This window comes from Ambystoma mexicanum, chromosome 8 (assembly GCF_040938575.1).
Source record: "Ambystoma mexicanum isolate Mex_15411 chromosome 8, UKY_AmexF1_1, whole genome shotgun sequence".
Lineage (NCBI taxonomy): Eukaryota > Metazoa > Chordata > Amphibia > Caudata > Ambystomatidae > Ambystoma > Ambystoma mexicanum.
In genome coordinates, this window is record NC_090929.1 from 839134621 (window position 1) to 839154166 (window position 19546).

The following is a 19546-nucleotide window of genomic DNA, read 5'->3' on the forward strand; positions in this document are numbered from 1 at the left end:
TTCCTCCCACAGCATTTGCTTAAATCTGCGTTAGTGTAACCATTCAGTTTAATGCTGTGATGTTGCTTATGATTGAATGGTCTTCTCTCTGTTCTAGGCAAAGAGCCAGCCGCAGGAATCGGTGCAGTGCGTGGTTTGTCAGATGCTCATTGGAAAAATTGAGGAAATGATTGCGGACAACAAGACTAAGGTATGCTTGGTTTTTATTGCATATTTAGTCCAATGCTATGTGCAAGTTCACATGTAATGGTTTGGTTCTTATTTTATGCATTGAGTGTTAAGACAGTTTTTCTGAAGTCCAACTAACTGCTTAGTAAAACCATTCAACTGAGGTGGTAAAAGACTCCACTCTTAATAGAAGGCTGTACCACCTGAGTACATGGTAACGTAGACTGAGCAGCCAGTTTTATCTTAGCAGGGAGAGGGCTGTAGAACCAGTACAGATGAAATTGTAATAGAACTGGTCCAAAGAAACGGACACTATATGTAAAAATAAAGGATTGAAGTACAGGTAGGCCCAGATAAATCTAGGGGTGAATAATTGCTAAAACATTACATGAAATCATAATTATAAAAAACACTATACTTGAAGGTACACATACCAAAATATAAACCTTATTTGGACCACCCAAGTCAATTTCACTAAACTACAGTTTCCAAGAAAAGGTATTTAAACCTTAACACACATCCAAAGGAATTCTGACTCTGCACTGAGGGTGCTGTCACAATGTAAAAAGATGTTGCCTATGGAGTTTGTCAGAATCGGAAACCAAAAGAAACGGTGTTCAAATGAAATACAACTGCATGAGTGGGGGGAAAAAGGTCTCCTCTCTTGGATAAAGTCCAAAGTCGAGCAAAAGAGCTGGGGGTCCCTAAGGTAGAAGGGAATTAGCAAATTAATTCTCCTTAACTGAATCCGCCAATTCTAGCCTTTCCAAGCAGTAACCATTGTTAACCTCGCCACAACCTATGGGGGAGCAGAAGCAATACCAAAGTCGATGGATTTAGATTAGTGCCTTTAGGGAGCCACAACAGCCAGTCATTTGGACTGTGTACAGTTCTAATGAGTCTTGCACAAAGTTAGAGTTCAGAAAAATCACTTGTAGGGCCATACGCTGTTAAGCCTGTAAAAAGGCCTCAAGTGAGACGGTACTGCTAAAGGCAAGTACTCTCAGCCCAAACAATACCTCTGGTTAGAAGAAAAGGTGGTCCAGTTGGATTCCATCTTGCTACAGCCAGGCAGACCTTGGTTCCTGAGCCTCAGTCGGGACAAGGACGTCTGCAGGGCTCCTGTGGCAGTACTTGGGAAGGTCGGTAGCTACAGGCTCTTCATTTCAGCTGCACTTTGCGGTTTCATAAAGAGCACTGATGCAGAACGCTGGACACCAAGTTGGACTTTCCAAGTTCCTGCACTCTGGATGGGGATATCCTGCTTCTGGGGTCCTTAGAAGGGAGGCTACTGGAGCTGTTGGCCGGATTCGTTCCTCGGCAGATGTTGCACTAGCAGTGGGCTTTTGCAGCAACGGAGAGGCCCAGCAAGTCGGATGGCGCCAAGTGTAGTTGGTCTCAGGGGGCTTAACTAACCGAAGGGGAGAAGTCGCTCCTGCAGATGGGCGAAAAAGGTCAGCACAGCAGCAGGGCTTCACCAGGCAATTGAAGGTCCAGGAGGTAGCAGCGGGCTTTGCTCACGGTTTCTTCTTCGGATGCTTCTTCCAGTAGTCAACTCTGTAGTCCCAAAACCGTAGCCTTTTTAAGCAGGTTTCTCACATTCATGCACTGCCTAGGCTGTCAATCACACAGCAGGGTGTCTGTTTCAGGACAGCCAGCTAATCGGGACTAGTTTCGTTCAGGCACTCCTAGAGACAAAGGCCAGGATGTTTCAGGACGCTCCCTCACATCCTGTCCTAGACCCTGCTGGGTGACTGACAGCTTGGCTAGCATGGGTGGGAGACACCTGCATAAAAGGCAAGCTTTTTGGCTTGGAAGGCATTTGAAAACTGGACGAAGGAATCTGAAGACCTTGGAAGAGACACCTGCTACAACTCCTGGACTGTTGGTTTGCATTGTGAAGCCCTGATGCTGTGCTGAAGCTCCAAATTCGCCTCGACTAGAAGCCCTGCGAGTACTACTTCTCCCCTTGAGTTGGTGGGAACAATCCACTCCAAAGTAAGCCACCTCATCCCCTCAAAGCTGGTTGTATTTCCACTGCAGTTGCTGCTGGAACCGAAGTGCCAAGGAAAGGAACACCAGATTGTGTGTTGCTTTTAAGTTGGCAAAGAGCTCCAGGAAGATCCTGTGGACTCCCAGGAAGCAGGACGGACTAGCCTGAGCCACCTCAAGAGTGCTGGACCCCAGATGATGGGAAAGCCCATCTCAATAGCTAAGTTTGTGGTGGTGATATTTGCCGAGACGCAAGGAGCTGAAATCACAGTGCCACTGAATAGAAGTTGGTACTTTTCTGTTGCCGACCGTTGGTGCAGGAGTCCTCATGTTAGGCAAGATTGTATGCAGTACTCTTGGAACACAATCCTGACTACATGTAATGGGAAACCCAACCTTTGATATAAGCTTGTACTACAGTTTGGTAGCATATTGAGCAGCCAGGCTTATCTCAAGAGGGCTCGGTGTGAGCTGTAGGGGAGTTGCACAAAGATTCAGTCACATATTCAAAAACGCTTACACACAAGGTTTTTTGAATAATGATCAGTCAGTTAGATGAAGCCTTCAGAAGGGAGCAATAGCAAAGCAACACGCAAACTTAAAAACTACTCTAAATCGGTAAAACCCTTTTTGGGATGGCCCACAGACACAACCTACACCCACCGGTGACTTCAGTAGCTAGGGCACTGGGGACATTCATTTATCACTGTTGCATTTAGAATCAATTCAGAGTAAGTCGAAGGAAAAGGTTATTAGATCACACAAGATCAAACGACCACAAATATTCTTAAGCAGGCAATTGCTTTCAGATCTCCCAATTAAGTCAGCCAAAGTTAATGGGCAAACCTCGCTGAGCTGAATCACTTATTTGCAGGTAGTAGAAAGATTTGCACAATGTTTTTAAAGTCTTTGAAGAGAAGAATCAAATGGACCGTAAGCTGTTAGACTTGTGAGTAGGAGATGCAAGCAACCCTAAAGCAAGATGTAAGTTCTCAGACATTTACCGTACCTTTGTATTGAAGAAAGTACTACAGATGACTTCTGTTCCTGAGCCGCTCTGCAGATCTCCCTCTCCCTGTTCCTGGGCCTCAGTCATGGGGACAAGAGGAGGACTTCTGGCGACTCCTGCACTACAATGGGACGGTCACTGCTCACAACCGACAATCTTCAAATCGGTGGTTGTTCGGCATTTCAGCTCCTCGCGTCTACTGCAAATGCGAGCACTGCAATTCCTGGTTATCAAGATGGGTTTTCCTTGCTTCTGGGGTCCCGCACTCGCTGGGGGCTCAAGCTCTGTCAGTCCTGCTTCCTGGGAGTCCACAGGATCTTCCTGGAGCTGTAGGCCAGCTTAAAAGCAACACACAATCTGGTGTTCCTCTCCCTGGCTATATGGTTTCCAGCAGCAACTCTGTGGAAATTCAACCATCTTTGAGAAGGATGTCCAGGTGGTTTAATTTGGAGTTAATTGGTCCTACCAACTCGGGGAGAAGTCGTCCTTGCCGAGGTGTTAGGCAAAGTTTGTATTCAGTACCCTTTGGGACCACTACACACAACTAGGACTACAGGTGTAAGCAAAACATTTGGTATAAGTCTGTACCACAGTTTTTGGTAGCGAGCTGAGCAGCCAGGATTATCTCAAGAGGGAATGTGCGCTTGTAATGAGGTTACACAGAAGTCTACAATAAAAGTATTCAAATAGACACTTACACTCAAGGTTTCTTTGTGATAAGTTTTACTGTCCGTTAGAAAACGTACACTAAAAGGAGGCAATCAATATCCTACAATACTTCACACTAAGTGGTTTTGAAACATTTAAACTAGATTGAAGTAGGAGCAAAAAGGCATAAGTTAATAAACAAATAGTAACTTTAAAACCGTGCAAATAGTTTGAAGTCACCCGAGGCGTTGGTCCAATGCAATAGGTAGGCCAAAGTCAATGGGCTAGTTTCTTGTATAGGTAAAAACCGTTCTGGTAGATGAACGGAAAAGTCTTTGCCACGGTTCTTGGAAGTAGTTCTCCGAAGAAGCAGAGGCGCACGAGGTGCTGCAAAAATGTGCAGAAAGCGCTGAACACATTTCTGCACATTTTTGCAGCACCTCATGTCACGGACGCAGTTTCACACACCCCGCCCGAGCCTACCATTAATAGGATTTTTACCTACATGAGTACAACCCAGAGCACTGCGTTGCAGCACCCATTTTGAGATAAATAGGAGCTTACTTTTGGGACTTACTTGAGACGGCCTCCCACACGAGTGCCTGTGGTGAATCATCCCCATAGCACTTCATGAACTACTTTCATACAGTCCCCCGTCCTGATGGGCCATGTTAGATATGAGGCTCATTTAGCCCAGACGGCTGAAACACCTGGTATAGACTCACCCTTTTTTCTAAAGAATCAGTGTATTGTCACTATTCTCTGAAGGAACTTTGTATTAATGTGATTGTAAAATGTTCAATATTTCCATATATAACACTGTCCAAGTCATGGCAGTGAAGGTTTCATTTTCTGCTCCAGTACACAAGAACATGGATTAATCATTGTTCATCCTGTATGGTTATGAAATTGTCATTTTTGAGTAGTGTATTTTGTATAACTATATAAATAAACAAGCAATTACCATGCCTCAATACTACATATTGAGTGTTGTGGATACTTTTTGGCCTATGACCATAGGACACCGCGGCAGTGCAAAAGGGAATTCCTCTTGACATATTCATGTATCTTTGTTCCATGTGTAGCCCTCCTGGGCAGAGTATGGTCCGCACCTGGAGCCTAAATATTTAGAAATCTATTTGGGATACAGTTTGGGGGAAGAGCACAGGAGCTATGATGTGCTGTTGGCAGCTTCAGTTTGGTAACTGTTCGCTGAGTTTTTTGGTGCGATATCCTGTTGAAGTCTGTGTGATGCTTTGTAAGGCTGTGCAGTGTTGCGGTGTAGTGCATGCTGGGTTTTTTGCCAACTTTTTTGTTTTGTTTTGTACAAAGTGTTGCAGCATAGCATTATAGCATGCACCTTGTTGCACACTTGACTGTTTGATAGCAGATAAAGAAGAAACAGAAAAATTAACAATGCATTTTTGAAGTCTTAATGAGGACAGGGGAGAGGGACAGGAAACGCTGGTGGGGGGTGGAAGTAGGGCACATGATGCTGGCGTTTACAATTTGATTGAGGGGGAAGCTGTGGCTCTTGTCACTTGATAGTTGGCTTTCTCTGGAGGGGAGCAAGTGGGCCTCAGTCATGGGGACAAGAGGACAGTCCCCGGCCACTTGCCTGTGCTTATCCCGTGGGGTTCAGCTGGCGATGGGTTGAGTTTTGTTCCTCCGGCCTCCACTCTAGTCCTGCTTGTCCATCCATTGGAGAGTGGGAGGTTGTTTGGCCAGCCCTGGGTATTGGTGTCTTGTCCAGGAATTGAGACTTTGGTCAAATGTGTCCCTGTTCCGAACTTGAAGGCTGATTTTTCTCAGCCGGCATATATGTCCCAACACTTCGACCACCACATCTGAATTGCCGGCTCTTCTGGGTTTTTCCCCGAGCCTGGCAATCGAGATTTTAGCAGCTGTTAGGCCGTAGAGCAGAACTATGCTCTCATCTACTGTCTGGAGAAATTGGCCTTCACCCCTAGCTCCCAGTAGGATCACTCCTTGGTCCCATGGGATTGTGAGGACAGTGATCGCTCTGACCTGATCTAGTACCGAGTTCCAAAATTGGGTGGCCTTAGGCTTCTGTGTGCTCTGTACCAAATGTGGCCCCATTCCTCTTGTTCAATAACCCTCCCTATGTTTCCCATTTGTGCATATAGGCTTCCTTGAAGTCTGGGTCTGTTCTGTACAGATGCTTGTTGAGGGATAATATTCTCCCTTTTGGGGAGTAGCTGTCGGGGTGCGCTCTAAGTGGCTGTAAGTTTTCTGCTTCCATGGTTTTTCATTGGGTTACCTGAGAGCCAGTGCCAAGTTGTGCGTATCTGAACCTCTGTCTCAGGAACATTGAATTTCACTTTGCAGGCTTCGAAGTATAGGGGGGGGTTCCCATTCTCGAACTTGGACCTTCTCCAACCCTGCTTTCCATCTGTGGAAATTATTTGGGTTCGCCCCTGGAGTGAAGTCAGGGTTCATCCAGATGGGGGCGAGTGGGCCTGTCGTGCTTCAGCTTTCCTCCAGCTCAGAATCATGTTTCCGTTGCTGACGGAGGATTCAGGGTTGTTGGACCCGTAGGCCTCTTCATGTGTGGCAGGGAGTCTATTGGGAACAGGCTCCAGGCTTCCTCTAGCTCCAACCAACGTGGTTTCTGGGAGACTATGTTCCAGGCGAACGCATGTGAGCTGCGCTGCCAGGATGTATCTTGCTACATCTGGAGCCCCAAGGCCTCCCACCGCCCGTCCACAAAGCATGATCCACTTTGGAATTTGCGGTTTCTTTCTTTCCCATATGTAATTCATGATCTTTTGCAGCTCCTGTACCGCCTTCTTCAGGATAGCTGCTGGCAAGGCTGTGCAATGGTAGAGCAGTCTAGGAATAGAGTTCATTTTCAGGGCTGTAATTCTCCCAAACCATAATTTCTTGTTTCCGCCAGCCTATCAGGTCACCTTGAGGTCTTCGAATAGTAGAGGGTAGTTTGCTTTATATATCCTTTTGAGCTTGTTTGGTAGCTGTACGCCCCCCCTCCTCTCCCTGATAGCTCAGGTGCCCTCTCGCCCAAGGTATTTGGGTAGTCATTTTCCAGCACTGATTCCGAGGCAGGTTAATGCTCATCGCTGTGGACTTGGAGTTTTACCTGGGATCCTGATGCCTCCTTGAATTCTTTTAGTTCTGACCATAACGCTTTCATGGACTCCTTGGGTTGGGAAAGTTTTCACAGGACATCGTCGGCGTATAAGGCTGCCTTATAGGATTGGTTTTCGATGTCCAGGCTGTGAAGTCTCGGGTTGTGGCAGATACTGTTGGCAAATGGCTCAGTCGAAAGTGCAAATATGGGGGCGGGGGGAGATAGAGGGCACCCTTGTCTTGTGCCTCTCCTTATCTTGATTATGTCCGATCTAGCCGCATTCATTGAGCCTGGTGGAGGGATGCTGGTAGTTGGCTAATGTCCATTTTATAAAATTTGGGCCAATCCCGTAGTGCCTTTAATGTTTCTTGGATGTAGCCCCAGTCTAGCATGTCCAAGGCCTTGTGTGCATCAAGCGATAGGACCATCATTTGGAGGCCTGGTATGTTGGCTGATTCGATTGGTTATGGTTCTACTGATGGTGTCGTGGGTGTTGTGACCCAGAATGAATCCAGTTTGCTCCGGGTGTATAATCTCAGAGTAGGCGCGCCAGCCTGTTCCAAAAGATTTTTACAAATATTTTGGTTCATTGTTCAATAGGGTGATGGTCTGTACGAGGCGCATTGGTCAGTCCCTCCCGGGCTTCAGAATGAGGACTGTTAGCGGTTCCTCCTTCCATGGAGGAAGAGTTACAGGGATGCCAACTGAGGTGCAAGGATGTAGGCGAATTTCTTGTAGAATTGAGCCGACGGCCCATCTGGGCCTGGGGTTGTTTTTCAGTTTTAAGGTGTCGCTCACCTCTTCAGTGGAGATTGGGTCTTCTAGGGCTTTCAATTGGGGGTTTGGAGGGCCTAGCTGGACCCTGCTAAATATCAGAGCTGTGCAGATTTTGCAGTTGGAGGCCCTGACATGATACTCCTGTGGTGATCTGTCATGATTTCCAATTCCTCTAAGTTTGTGTAGCAACAGGTACCTTGGTTGTCGGTTAGACATTGGATGTAATTTCTCGACTGCAGCTTAAGTTTGTGGACCAGTAGCCAGTTTGCTTCGTTACCGTTTACATAGAATTGTTTAGTGTAGGTTAACGCTCTGGCTGCTTTGTCCGCTAGGAGCATTTCCAGAATTCTTTTCACTTTCTTGAGTTCATGGCTAGCATTCTTTGTTTGGCCTCTTTTGAGGTTACTTTCTGCCTCGGCGACCTTTGCCTCTAGTTTCTCCTGTTGTAACTTGTTCAGCCGTCTGAGCTGTGCAGTGCAGTCACACGCGACTCCTTGGATGAATGGTTTCATTGCATCCCAGATGGTTGATCTGGGTGTCCAAGGTGGTGTGCTCCCTGAAGTAATTCTTGAGCGCTTCTGCCATTTCGGTTCTGTTGGCCAGATCAGTCGGGATTTGGTCTTGTAGCATTGAGCCAGTTCCAGCAGGCCATGTATGCTTAGATTCATCGTGAATGGGCTGTGGTCCAACAGGGCTCTGTGACCGATTTGTATGCTTTAGGCACAGGGAATGAGGACGCTGGAGAGGAGCAGTAAATCAATCCTAGAGTGCCTGAGGTGGGCGTGTGAGAAGTGTGTATAATCTTTCGCCCCGATTGATAGTCTCCATAAGTCTTTCGTTTCGGTCTCCCTCAAATTTGGCCATAGCAAGAGCTTTGCCAAAGTCCTCTTTTGTTGGAGTTTTGTCCAGATTCTGGTCTGGGGTCAAGTTGAAATCCCCTCCGTAATGAGATGGCCCTCAGTGAAGGTAGTGATTATTGGTAGGAGATTGTGGAGGAAGAGAGCTTGTGCCATGTTCGGGCAATAAATTGCTGCTAGAGTGATGGGTAACTCGACCAGAAGGCCTTTCAGGAGTATATAGTGCCCCTCTGGGTCTTTTAATTGAGATGTGTTAGCGGTAGGTCTTGGCTTAGTAGAATGGCCACCCCTATTTCCTTTTGATCTGCAGAGGCAAAATAGGGTCTTCGATAGCGTTGCAAGGAGATGCGCTTTTCGTCTGACGCTAGCAGGTGAGTTTGCTGCAGGAAGACAACGTCCGCTGACAGCCTATGCTCCACAGATTTCCTCTTACGTGGGGCGTTTAGGCCCTGCACATTCCAGGTGGTCACAAAGTTTGTTATTCGGCCAGGCCATTTTTGTCCAGAGAGTAAGTTAGCCACTCCCCTGTAGAATTGCAGTTCCTTGGTCTCCCCTTTCCCCGATGGAGTTCCTATTGAGATTATTTTGCCTCAAAGGTTGCCTTTTCTTGTGATGGGTTTCATGCTGGGTGTTTCGCCGCCCCCGTATTCCCCTGGCCCCCTCACACCCTCCCGCAACCACAAAGAGAAAAGGAACAAGAACTAAAACTGGTATTTCGGACCAGCCTTCTACCAGCGAGGCAATCAGCTGGGCCAATGCTTCCAGCTCAGTCGGAGGTTATGGGACCTCTTACTGGGTCACTGGGTTTGCTGAAATTGAGGCTTGTTTCGTTAGTTCCTGACAACCAGCCTTCGTGTAGGTGGCTGAGCCCCTAGGGGGGGTCCAGGAGATCTATTTATTTATGGGGCACTTGGCATTATCGTGAGGTCCATTGTAGGATCACCTAGGATCCAAGCCACCGGGTTCTGCTGTTGTGACACTCTGCAAGGAGCCAGTTTACTCCGAGGTAGGCATCAGCGATTCTGCCTTTTCCCCCTTCGTTGGTGGGCCACGCACTCTGTGGCGACTCTCAACCCTGGACGGGCGCATAGGGGCTCCCACTGTCCCCTCTGGGCTTGGGGCTGGCTTATCAGAGGTATCGTCTTCTGTCTCAGGATTCATAAAGGTTTCGGCTTCTTTCGGCAAGAGGATCAGTCAGTTTTGCTCCCCATGTGGAGGGGAGTAGGGAAATTCAATCAATAGATGACTGTTCTCGGAGCCAGTCAGTCATGGGCTTGAGAGCCTTTCTTTTGGCTAGTGTGGATGTGGCTATATCCTGATGGAGGGAGATTGTTGCATCTCGGAAGTGTATCCGCTCAGTGGTTCTGGCTTCGCGCATTCTCCTCTTTAATCCTATAGAAGTGGACTCTCGCAAGCACGTCTGCTGTGGCGGCAGACCTTTGGCTGGGTCTTGCCCTGTGCACTTGATCAAGTTCTATCTGAGAGTTGTCTGAGTTATACTCTGAATGGGTCAGTTGCGTCGGCTCTGAGGTCCTTATCTGAGACCGACATTGGGATTCCCTGCAGACAAATGTTGTTGCGCCTGGATCGATTTTCTGCTTCCTCTTGTTTGCCTTCTAACGCCATACACCTGGCCTCCAGGGCACTGATTCTATCTGCCACTTCTCTGATCTCAAGTTTTGTTTGTACAGTGTGGACTCAATTTCTTCCGTTCGCGCTTCGACTTGCCCCACACGCTTGTCCAGCATTGCCATCTTGCTCTTCACCTTCGGTTCCTTTCTGAAATTCCTTGGTGAGAGCCGATGGGAGATCTTGTAGGTCTGATTTTGTGACAGATTGAGTTGCCATGTCGGAGTTTTCAGACAGGTTACTCGCTGTCCCACTATCATTGCGCTTGCTGCTTTTGGCTCCCCCCCTCCCCTCCATAGGTGTTAATAATGCTGCAATGTCTGTTTGCTTGATTTGAGGGCCTTTGCCATAATTTCGCGGTCTGTTCATTTCCGTTTCGGAATGGGGAGATCATACAGTTGGTACCCTCCTTACTGCTTGCTCGATGTAGGACTTGGCCCTGGATTGGGGCGAGAGACCTTGTAGACCATGCCGGTTGGGCTGCTGCAGTTCAGAGGGATCTTCGTTCGATTAGCTTTGATAGTACAGAATTTGCTGAGGGCAGAGGTGTGGGGTATGGACAGTCCTTTGGGGAGGAACCCAGCTGTTTCCCCTCACTACTCTGGGGCCCGCTGGTCCACAGGCTCTTGATTGTGGTGTTCACGTCGGACTCTTTGTCTGGCTGTTAATTTTACTGTAATGGTGCAGCGTGGGCCTACGGTCTGGCAGTGCAGTTCCCCCGCTTGATGAGCTGCCTCTGCCAGGCCAAGTACCCCAGCCCCTGTGCCTGAGGATGTAGACTGGATTGTCAGTCTGGGGAGAGGGGCGGGGATTGTACTCCCTTCAGGCGACATGGGCACCCTCAGCCTTCGGAGCCCAGAAGCAAATCTACAGCAGCTAACAGCCAGACTTGGTAGTGCACGACAGCCCCACTGTGGTGTAGTTATGTGGCCCCCTTACATCGCTCCAGGTTCCTGGCCAGGCTGTTGGGAATGTCACTTGCAGGGCTAGTTGCGGATGGTAGCCCTGGACACCAGGTGCATGTGCTTGTATGGTTCCTTTGAGAGTTCAGGGCTGTCACCGAGCGGGACCTGGGGGCCCTGGTACGCTGGAGATGCAGAGGGCTGCTTAATCCTGGGCGCTTGAGTGCGGCAGGTGCTGCCTTACCTTACATTGGACCCCGGCTGGTCCGTTGATTTGGCGGCAGCTTGGGGGAATCCCGGGCACACTGGATGTGTGGCCGGGAGCTCAACCCGGAGCAGGAGCCACTTGGGAACGGTGCTCCGGCTGGGTTGAGGTCTTGCGTCGTTCTTCTCCGTGCCGCTGCAGGGTGTAGATTACAGGCTTCAGTCGCTCGGCCGCCGGGATAATTGCCTGCTCAGCCCACAGTGGTATTTTCTCTCGGGAGGGTTGCCACACGTTTGGTGGCTGGTGAGCTGCTGAGGGAGAGCCGCACCAGTTGGGACATGCTTGGCAGCAACGATTGGTTTAGCCCAGCTTGTGGGTCTGATGGCCGGGTTCTGGGCTTGGGGTAGCCATTCACCTTCTCCAGAGGGGCACCTGACTGTATGGGCACGGAGCCCCAGAGACTCACTGTTCTGATGTTTGGGCAAGTTGTAGAGCCCAATGCTGAGGAGGCCTCTGTTGCTGCTTCAGTAGAGGTGGATGGTCGCTCCCCCCCCGCTGTGGAGCTGGTGCTCGCTCTGCTGGGGGTTAGCGACTGCTGGTACCACAGCTTCTCGTTTAGCAGGATGAAGCCTCCCACAACCTGGTCATGTGTTTAGCCTTTGCTGCAGGAGCGGGAGGAAGAGCTCCTGTACCTGCTCATGGGCGGAGGATCGTTGAGGTTCCTGGCGTAGGACAGCAGCACAATCTGAGTCAGTGGGTTGGCGATGCGAGGGGCTTCGCCTCGCTTCCCAGGAGGGTTGACACCGCAGCTACCACATTGCAGGATGGTGCTTTCAGCGGCTTGGAGGATTGTCGTGTGCAGAGCCTCCGATGGGCCTGCTGCTGTCTGGATGTTAAGGCGGGAAGGGCAGGTAGTGTGCGGGTGGGCGCGGAGCACTGCCCGCTGGGGCCCCCTCGTGCAGGCTAGCAGAGATGATGGTCCGCTTCAGGAAAGGGGGGGGGGCACAAGGGTCCGCAACTGCCTTGTGCTTCACTATGACTCCATTTGGGCCACCCCGGCTGAATTCAGGCTGGGGTGGAGTCCACCATTTTGTTGACCACTCGTCCGCCGAGTTCCCTGCAGCTTCAGTTTAGACCTCACAGTTCCCAGTGTTGTAGGAAGACCAGGACTACGAAAGCAGGCCACTTTGCCTCACTTCTCGTGAGCGTTGAAACTCTGGATTCACCGGGGCATTACAATTGGCAGCATGGAACGAGCTGGGAGCTCTTACAGAGCCGCACTGACCGCCATGGCTCCAAGCCATGCCCCGAGGTTGCATTGTTTTAAGAGGTATGGTTGTGTTTGGGGTTTGAGAGGTGTATAAAGAGGGATGAGGTTTTGGTAGGGTTGGTTATTCGCATTGCCTTGACACTTGTGTATAGGTGTTATAAATGCCATTTCATATCAAATGCACTCATTTTGTCTTTCAATATTTAGATGAATGTGTTCCTTACTGTGATCTAGTTTCAGCATGACACCGGGCTGTCTCACCTCTGTCCATATGTTGCACTAGTCAGTCTCTGCAATTCTTTGTTACTCAGCCCACCCCTTACATCCTGGTCTGTACCTGATGCAAACTGGTCCCTGTGGATCTATCTAGTTATGACCTATGCCCATACCCATTGCTGTATCTTTGTGCGATGTGGTACAGTTCAGTCCTTAACAGCATGTCTAACCCAACAACAAAATGTATGATTATTCCCTTGTGTCAATCTAGTCGTCTAGGAAGTCAGTACTTCTGCAGGAATACTGCTAGGTTTTCATGTATGTCACTCGTGCATTCATCTTCTACTTACTAGCTTGGGTTTCTTAGTGCAGCGCTATTGGCCAGCAATCACAGCTCTATCCCACTGTGGGACAGGCCAGTATCCCGTTACAGCTCCATGTGGCAGGGGCTAGTATTCACGGTTTTAACTCTGTGGCACAGGCTAATGGTCACGGTTAGTGTGGCGCAGGCTAATCTTTGCAGTTCTGGCTCAATGTGGCGCAGGCTAATCTTTGCAGTTCTGGCTCAATGTGGCGCAGGCTAATCTTTGCAGTTCTGGCTCAATGTGGGGCAGGCTAATCTTTGCAGTTCTGGCTCAATGTGGCGCAGGCTAATCTTTGCAGTTCTGGCTCAATGTGGCGAGGGTAATATTCACGCAACTGTTATAAATTCCCCAATCCTCACTAGTTTTGAAGATGGTTAGTATGAAGTCTGCTGTTCTGTTCTGAGGGTAGGAAGAGTGGCAGGGCTTCCAGAGTAGTGGGTGATCTACTCCCCACCCAGGCCACACCTACCTTGATGGTCTCTGCTGGCCACTGGCCTCCCCTGCAGACAGTTTGGAGCTGCCACTGTAGGAGCTGCCCTTTGCCTCGTGGCCCTCCGCTGCAAGGACTGCTGGGCAGGGGGGCAGGGGATGGGGGATGTGGGAGTGTTGGGAGGTGGGGACAAGGTACAGTGGGGAGAAGTGGGGTTTCGGGGGGGGACGAGCGCTGGGGTGAAATTAAAGGACCAAGTTGGCTCTGTGCAGGGGAAGCAACGCTCACCTGATGACCGGGATGGAAAAAGGCAGGTGAGGAATACATATGTAAGATGCATCAAAGAACTAACTGCTATTTTTTCATCTGATTACTTTGTCTATTCAGTGCTTTAGTGTCAATGTTAATTATTTTAAATGGTATAGGATGTAACCAATAACTTATTTTTCCTACATTTTCTTTTATTGCAGGAGCATATAGAAGAGATTTTGGATAAAGCTTGCTCCCTTCTTCCCACGGAGTACAGTGCGGAGTGCAAGGACATGGTTCACAGCTATGGCCCAGCTATTTTAGATTTATTGTTGGCAGAAATGAAACCAAAAACAATTTGCTGCGCACTCGGACTATGCAGCAACCGACCACAGCAGCTCCAAAATGGTATGTATGGTAGTCTTCAGGTTTAGAGCCTTTTCTGATTTTCATTGTCAAAGTTGTCCACTGGAATCCACTTTTCTGATGCTTGTCAATCTGCTTAGAATCATGGTCCGACATCCAGTGGTACCCGTGGAGTATTGCATCTCGTATTTTGGGGACTGAAAGGGGATGTCGTGTTGGGCGTGTCTGTAACACTATCCTTATCATGACATGTGTAGTACCCAAAATCCCTCGCGTGCTGAGGTCCCTCAGATTATTTTTTTTCCGCCCAGATAACTGGCCGCCCTATAGCGGAGCTCTTACTAGAGACATTGTTTCTCTTTACCGAATTGTCTGTCTTCCCCGTTAAGTCACTTCGCCAATAACTACATCTTCAACGAAGACTACGGGGGGAATCGCCTACGGCTGTGGATTTTGGCGCTTAAGATCCAGCGGCCGGATTGTCCACGTGGTCGGGCCCTCTGGCTGACCTATACAGTAGAGTGGGGTCGGGGTGGCCATCTTGTTTAGTATGTCCTTCCTCTTTCCCCTTTCGGTCTGGTCATCCTTCCCTTTTGCTATCATCCTTCCCTTTTGCTATTGAAAGGACTCCTTTTTAGATTCTGCCCGAAGTGTAGGGTCAGAGATCCTTGGAAGGACGAACACAGGACGTGTAACGCCTGTCTCCACCTAGAGCATGACGAGAAGCAGTATGCGTCGTGCAAACTCCTTTGGCCTAAGACCCTTAAGGAGCGCCGTGTAAAGCAGTTGGCTGCATACAGTAGGTCATGCGTGGTGCCCCCGCCCCCCACCGCCACACCAGCCAAAAGTGACAGGGTACTTCGGATGACCAAACGTCCAATGCGGATTTTATAGACCTTGAGGCGGACACTTCTAGATCCGCCATGCCCGTCCCTGACACTTCCAGCTTCGACTCTGGTCTTGCTACAGGGACCACACCAGGCGACAGGGGCATACAAGCGCATCGCACTAAGCACACAACCCCTACGCCAATTTTGACGCCTTCGTTGAAAGAAGCAAAACCGCCAACGGGGCCGCGGAAGTCTTTGCCGGTTCCCCCGGATTACACTGATCCAAAGCCTTGCCAGCATCCGCAGCAGCGTATTGCGACTAGGCAATCAAAACTAACCAAGGGCGCTACTCCAAAACCTACAAGTGTCGCAAGTCGGGAACCCAACGCTTTGACTATTGCCAAGGCCTCGGTAGGCCCGAAAACTACGGCTAGGCCTCTACCCGGAAACCTGACCGCTAAGCCTCCTGGTGGCGTGGACAGTATTTCTACTGCCGACAAATCATTGGAGCTTTTGTCTCACGATTCAGTGACTATCCAAAGAAGCATTGGAAGAATTGCAGTGGCGGTGGGCCTTATTCCGGTTCCGCAAGGTTATGGATCAATCCACGGAAAAGATTTCGGCGGATGGGATTCCCGAGTCTCTGACACCCTTAGAAGTTCCCATCGACGCCACAGCGCAGACAACGTCACTTCTCATGTAGGCCCGTTTGGGTCCTCTAAATGGACTACAGAAAAATTCGAGGGTTGTATAGATCGGCTGGAGCAGATAAGTTCTTCTGATCATCTGCCCCCAAAAAGGGCTCGGGTAGACCCTAACCCACAAATTCAAGTAGATCAGTCTCTTGTTTTCTAACAAGACATTATCCATATGGATAAGAAGAGGAAGCTTCCTTTCTCAAACTACGAGGAGGAGCGACGGGATACAACTGACAACTGGGAGGAAATCCAGCAGGAAGGTGAAAACCCTTGGACACAAGATCAGGATTCTGATATTTTGTGCCTAGGTTCTCCTCCGTCCACCCCTGCTCGCCAGGCCTCCCCTGTGGATGACCAAGTGGCTTTCAACTACTTGTTGAAAAATGCAGCACCTGCTCAAACACGGGCAGTGAACCAGAGAGTCGTAAAATTATTTCAGCCTTCTCCTACCGACCCTCTGTATATTAAAGGGCACGCCATTCCCAGACTCACTGGTAGTGACTACCCTTTGAAAGAGGGCAGGGGTAACCCTTGCCACGGGAGAATCACCACCGGACAAGGAGTCTAAAAGGTTGTATGCCCTGGGCAAACGTCACATCAGCAGCTGCATACACCATTTGGATTGCTAATAATACTGCGTTATTAGCAAGCTATGCTGATGCCCAATGGAACTTCAAGAAGGCCTCCAGGAGGTTCCTGAACCCGCCAGAACAAAGCTTCTCGCCATTGTTTCGGAGGGAAAACTGGTTAACCAGAATGTGAACACCCTGGACACTGCAGAAACAGCAGGCAGGTCTCTTGCACAAGGTACTCTTCTGAAAAGACACGCATGGCTGCGTACATCGGGCTTCAGACTTGAGACTCGGGCCTCCCTCATGAGTAAACCCATTGAGGAGACTAACCTCTTCGGGAAAGCAGTTGATGAAGCGTTGGAGACGGTCAAGAAGGAGCACAAGACTATTAGGTCTTTGCACCAAATTACACAAAAACCCTCCTCCCAGAGGGATAACTATTCTCGGCGGTCCTTTCGAGGACAAGCCCGTGCCGGCCAGAACTACGGCACGGGTAACTTCAACACGAATCAAGCATCCGGAAGCCCTACTTACTACCCCTCAAGGGGTCAAACGTGGCAAAGGTAGAGGCCCAAATCCCACAGGAACCACAGCCTCTAGTCAGAAATGACCACAAGGTCCCCTCCCATGTCTCCCCGGTCGGGGGGCAATTAACATCTTTCCTCAAGGCATGGGAGGGGATAACTTCCGACCAGTGGGTCTTAAAGACGGTTGACCACGGTTATTGCATGGAATTCGCCCGACATCCACAGGTCAGGCCGCCGCGCTCATGGCGCCTTTCACTGGACCATCTGGAGATCTTGATCCAAGAGGTGGAAGCACTGCTGGGAAAGGACGCCATAGAAGCCGTCCATATTCGGGTAAAGGAGGGTATTCAGTGTTCTTCCTTGTACCCAAAAAGGATCTCACATGAGTCCTGTTCTGGATCTGCGCCCAGCGAACAAATTTATAAAACCCCAGAAGTTTTGCATGGTAACACTGCAGGAGGTGATCCTATTGCTGAAACAGGGGGACTTCATGGCAACATTGGATATGAAAGATGTATACTTTCATATTTCAATGTTGCCAGTGCACAGAAAATACCTAGGTTCATGATCCAGGACAAACGCTAACAGTTCAAAGTACCCCCCCCTTCGCCATCACCTCAGCGCCAAGGGTGTTTACCAAAGTCCTGGCAGTGGCAGCAGCACAACTGCAGACTATCGGTCCCAGTTTACCCTTACCTCGACTACTGGCTCATTACGGGGGACCCGTTCAACGCTTGTTGTTCGAACACGCAAAAAACAGATCTCCTCTTCAGCCTGGGTTTTTCAATCAACGAGAAGAAATGCAGCTTAGTCCCCAGCCAAGTAAAACAATTTCTGGGAGCGCTAATTCGGACGGAAGATGGCCTTGTCTTCACCTCTAGCGAGAGGGTTCAGAATATGCTCTCTGATTCCTCAATATGTAGCCAGTCGGGAGGTGACAGTACGCAAAGCGATGCATTTGGTAGGGATGATGGCGTCATGTATATACTTGGTGCCCCACCGTGGCTGCGCATGCGTCCCATGAAAGAGTAGCTCAACAGCCAGTGGTGTCAGGCCAGCAGACAATGGGAAGATCTGTTGTCTCACCAGCCCTCGTTCTCTCTGCAGTGTTGGTCAAGAGAACCTCTTGAAGGGGAAAACCTTCACCACCCCTGCAGTGGAAGCCACTCTTAAGAGGTGGGGGGGAGGGACCCTCACCTGCTTCAGCAGACAGCGCACAGAATGTGGTCCCCTCAAGTAGTGTCCAACCATATAAACTTACTGGAACTACTAGCGGTGTTGAAAGCATTCAAAGCCTTTCAGGTGCACCTGCAGGGAAAGAGGACTGATCCTAACAGACAGCGCTACAGCAATGTATTATTGTATATGGGCTCTCAAACACAAGATGTTTTTGTTGTCCCAACATGTTCCAGGGGAACTCAATCTTCTGGCAAATGTACTCAGCCGAGATTTTCCTCTGCCAGAAGAATACGAATGGCGACTGCACAAAGACATTGTGTCCAACGGCTTCGCAGAGTGGGGTTTCCCAGAGATTGACCTGTTCGCTACTCAGGAGAACGCCCAATGCCAAGACTACGCCTCCAGGTACCCTCCGAACCGATCCAAGGGGAACGGTCTCTGGATAACCTGGTCAGGGAAATTTGTCTATGCTCTGCCCTCCCCTCCCCCCCCCAGACTCACCTCAACAAAATAGTGCACAAGATGCACCAGGAATCAGTCACCATTATACTGGTGGCCCGCAAACCCTGGTTCGCTCACCTGATGGAAATGTCCCTCTCCCCACTAGTCAAGCTGCCCTGCCTGTACAAAATGTTGTCTCGGGACAGGGGGTGGGGGGGAGAGACCCTTCACCCATGCCCACTAACTCTGAACTTAGCAGCCTGGCTCCTGAGATCATAGTTTGGACACCTGCAACTCCCTCAGATGCATGGACATACTCCTGGAAGCGAGAAAGCCTAATACACGTTATTGCTATGCCAGCAAATGGAAACGTTTTGTCATCTGGTGCAATTTCAAGTGCGTCAATCCCATCGATTTCTCACCCTCCCATTGTGTTGTATCTAAGCCACCTGCTGGACTCTGGGTTAGTCTTCAGTTCCCTAAAGGTTCATCTGGCTGCTCTGTCAGCCTACACCACACCACATCACTACAAAAGGTGGTAGGGTGGAAAATACTAGTAATTAAAGCCTTTATGGAAGGGGTCAAGAGGATTTATCCTCCCATCTCTCACCCAGCCCCTTCGTGCGACCTGAATGTGGCTTTGACCAGGCTCATGGGATCTCACCTCAAGCAAGTCTGAAAGATCTGACTTATAAAACGGCCTTCCTAGTGGCTATCCCTTCTATCAGAAGAGTTGGCGAACTACTGGCCCTGTCTGTATTAGATCCCTTTGTTACAGTCCACAAAGATGGTAGTTCTGCGCGCACATCCCAGGTTTGCACCTAAATTCATTTCAAAGTTCCATGTGAACCAGTCAATTGAACTACCCAATTTCTTCCAGAACCCCACTAACATGGCCGAAAGAAGCCTTCACACACTAGACGTGCGCAGGGCAGTCATGTTTTATCTGGAAAGAACTAAACCACTAAGGAAGACTAAACATTTCTTCGTTTCAGTGGCAGCTGGTAGAGAATGGGATCCTGTCGCTAAATCGGCAATTTCAAGGTGGATTGTCAAATGCATCACACTGTTTCTCTTGCGAAGAGAGAACTGCCCTTGAAGCCTAGA

At 49.4% G+C, this 19546-nt stretch overlaps 1 protein-coding gene across 2 annotated transcripts in view; it reads left to right on the top strand.

The window, feature by feature from the left end:
* Positions 1–19546, top strand: part of PSAP (prosaposin) — a 314987-nt gene that overhangs the window by 226492 nt on the left and 68949 nt on the right. For both annotated transcript variants that reach the window (XM_069610721.1, XM_069610722.1), the window contains exons 9-10: positions 98–190; positions 14048–14234. In XM_069610721.1, the coding sequence (XP_069466822.1) occupies positions 98–190; positions 14048–14234 (280 nt within the window). The remainder of the gene's footprint in view (positions 1–97; positions 191–14047; positions 14235–19546) is intronic.